General features: G+C 43.2%; 1 protein-coding gene across 1 annotated transcript in view; it reads left to right on the forward strand.

Moving 5' to 3' along the window:
- Positions 1-558: 558 nt before the first annotated feature.
- The window catches only part of Kat2b (K(lysine) acetyltransferase 2B), a 90,104-nt gene continuing 87,156 nt past the window's right edge, over positions 559-3,506 (forward strand). The window contains exons 1-3 of the mRNA XM_013022109.1: positions 559-664; positions 1,179-1,186; positions 1,699-1,764. Of these exons, the coding sequence (XP_012877563.1) occupies positions 559-664; positions 1,179-1,186; positions 1,699-1,764 (180 nt within the window). The remainder of the gene's footprint in view (positions 665-1,178; positions 1,187-1,698; positions 1,765-3,506) is intronic.

Below are 3,506 nucleotides of genomic sequence, written 5' to 3' on the forward strand. Positions count from 1 at the left end.
AGCATCTCACAGACTTTACTGCTTTGCATGGCTTTGAATCACGATCCTCAGATATCAGTCTCCTGAGTAGCTAGGATTACAAGTGTGAGCCACCGGCACCCTGCTGGTTGTATCTGTTTATGAGGATTCCAGTTTTGCACATGTTTGCTTTGTTACTGTCTGCCTTGATGATCATAGCTATCATAATAGGTGTGCAACTACTGTTTTTTTCTTCAGTGGTACGGTTTTACATCAGGCCTGCGTGCAAGTTGAGACCTCTACCTTTGTACAGGTTCTTTTCATGGCTATTGATAAATGTTGAATGAACAGGTTTACTCAGTGATGCCCCAGCAGTGCATTCTTGCTGTAGGACACCACTGATATTGACTCAAGTTTTCCATATTTTAGGCATGACTGAATCCTGCTGAGCAGTGCTGTTAATGTGGCTCTCTCTCTCTCTCTCTCTCTTTCTCTCTCTCCCTCCATCCCTCCCTTCTTCTCCCTCCTTTCCTCCCTCCCTCTTTCCTGCTCCTCTGGATATCACTCCACTAGCAAGCAGCACACATTAACTCTGAAAGAATGGCCGAGGAGCCCCTTCCCCTGCTCTTGTCTGAAATCTGGGTTGTGACCATTTTGTTTATTCAGTTTAACTCCCTGCTAGTCATCTTCCTGGCTTCCGTGTGCTGTAAGGAAAGCTGTCACATTCACTAGGCCTCTATGCTTAGATCCTATTGGGATCCCCACCCCCCCCACCCCCGTCCCCTGGAGGACAGTGCAGTGACCTTTTCTTCCTTCTGGGTTTCGTCCTGTCTGCGGAGCCCTGTTCTTGGGGGGAGGTGACATCATCTGGTCAGTGTCCCCTCCTTGTGTCCAGGTTGCTAGCTGCTGCAGTAATTGGCCTGGCAGTGAGCTCCCTAAAAGGTTGTCCTTCAGCCACAAGGCTGAGCCCCTTGGGAGTTCCCTTCGCCAGCAGCCGTCACGTCTAATTAGGGAGAGATAGGGGAAAGGTGTTTGGAAGCGAGACGTCTTATCTCAAAGAGCAGTGGGTGCACTGGAGCATTTGGAAGGTGAGATGAAGGCCAGGATGGAGGGCAGGGTAGCAGCAGCTCAGAGCACTTGGCCGAACAATAACGGCTTTGCTGGCAGTCCAGGAACCTGGCATTGACTACCTGTATAAAGGACTTATTTGCCCTTTTTAGCGAATGAGGTAATGAGTCCCCTGCATATTAAACATTTTCTGCACTTGGTTGCTACGTGGACATGACAGGTGCTGGAAGTACCATTCTTTTTGTTGTTGTTATATTTTTTATTAGTTTAATTGTACTGTGGGTTTTTTTTGAGATAGTTCTATCTGTGCATATAAAATGCTTGTTTTCTGTGGGATGGTCTTGGGGATTGAACTCTGGGCATGGGAACTGTCCCTGAACTTTTTTTTTTTTTTGCTCAAGGCTGGCACTCTACCACTTGAGCCACAGTTCCACTTCCTGCCTTTTGGTGGTTAACTAGAGACTAGAGTCTCATAGACTTCCCTGCCTGGGTTGGCTTTGAAGCTGGATCCTGAGATCTCAGACTCCTGACTAACTGGGATTACAGGCATGAGTCACTTGTGCTGGCTCATATAATGTACTTTGATCAAATCTATACCTGATACGACTCTTCTGTATCCTTCCCCTGCACATTCTGAAACAGTTTTTAGTAGGTTTTACTGTTCTATTTTAGGATGTGATTTTCATAGCCTTAAAAATTATTCCTGATACACACGGCAGACAGACCTCAGGACAGCAGGTAAGGAGGGTGGTGGCCACTTACTGCCCTGGGCTGGCAGGGGCTTAAACTCTGGTGCAGTCATACCTGTGAATTGCAATGTGAGTTGCATAGGCAAGTTAGCATTTTCTAGTAGCTCAGTGCAGAAGTTTCTCAGGGATACCATAATGATTTAGTACAAGATGCATGGGTTAAAATAATAACAAAATTTCTTCACTGTTTTGGAATCCAGGAGTTGGAGATCCAAGGAGATCTAAACTATCATTAGGGTTACACTGTATACTTTATCTTTGTGATCCTAGGATTTGAACTCAGGGCCTCATGTCTTTTTTTACTACTAAGCCACATCCCAGTACCTGCCATGCCTGCTGGAGGCCGGAGAGAGACACACACATAGAGAGGCCTAGCAATTAATTTTCGTTTATTTTAATACCTTCTTTAACCAAATACTCAAATGTCATTATAGTATATAATCAATATATAAGAATTGTGTGTGTGTGTGTATGTGTGTATGTGTGTGTATGTATGCGTGTTTGTGCTAGTGCTAGGGCTTGAACTCAGAGCCTTGTACTCCCGCTTGACTTTTTCCATTCAGGCAATTGGCACTCTACCGCATGAGCCACACCTTCTATCTCCTCTCTGATTGGAAATGAGAGTCTCACAAACTTTTCTACGCCGGCTGGCTTCAAACCTGGATTCTTATATCTCAGCTTCTTGAAGAGCTAGGATTACAGGAATGAGTCACCAGCCCTGGCAAGAATTGTTTTTATTTTTTTTATTTTTAGCCTAGTGTCCCTTTATTTTTTTCTTCCTGTGTATGTATCTGTGTGTTTATATGTGTATATATATATATATATATATATATATATATAATTGTTATTATAAAGGTAATATATAAGGGTTACAATTATATAAGCAGGTAATGAGTACATTAATTTTTTGAACAATATCACCCCTTCCCTCACACTTTCCCAGTTTTTTTTTTTTTTTTTTGGGTCCTGTCGTGGGGCCTGAACTCTGGGCCTGAGCGCTGTCCCTCAGCTCTTCAGCTCAAGGCTAGCGCTCTACCACTTGAGCCACAGCACCACTTCTGGCTTTTTTCTTTTTGCTTATGTGGTGCTGAGGAATTGAACCCAAGGTCTCTGGCATGCAAGGCAAGCGCTCTACCACTGAGCCACCTTCCCAGCCCCTCTCCCAGTTTTTCCCTCTCAACCCGCCCACAAGTTGTAGAGTTCATTTTCAGCATGGTGAGTACCCCTGCTGCATTGGTTCACTCTTTGTCCTCCATTGTTGTCCTTCCATTTCTGTGCCCGCCTCCCAAAGAAAGATAAATGAACAAACAAAAGAAAAAGAAAGGAAAACAAAAACAGCAACAAGGAAAAAAAAAAACTTCTTTGCTTCCATTTCCTGGAGTTCATTTTGATAACTATTATTTTATTTGGTCAGATGCACATAGACATTGTACTTGAGTTTTCCTCCCCAAAGAGTATCCTTTGGTCTCACTGTGTGTGAATGCCTTTATAATGCGTGGTGTCCCGATCTTTTATTTTAGATCTAGCTTCTACGTATGAGAGAAAACATGCACCATTTGTTTCTTTGAGTTTGGCTTCTGGCAAGAATTCTTTTTTTTTTTTATTGTGAAAATACTGTACAGAGGGGTTACAATTACATGGGGACTGGCAAGAATTCTTTTTTTTTTAAATATTTTATTTTATTTTATTTGTGAACATACTGTACAGAGGGGTTACAATTGCATGGGCAGG

The sequence above is a fragment of the Dipodomys ordii genome, unplaced genomic scaffold (genome assembly GCF_000151885.1).
Source record: "Dipodomys ordii isolate 6190 unplaced genomic scaffold, Dord_2.0 Scaffold60, whole genome shotgun sequence".
In the NCBI taxonomy this organism is placed as follows: domain Eukaryota; kingdom Metazoa; phylum Chordata; class Mammalia; order Rodentia; family Heteromyidae; genus Dipodomys; species Dipodomys ordii.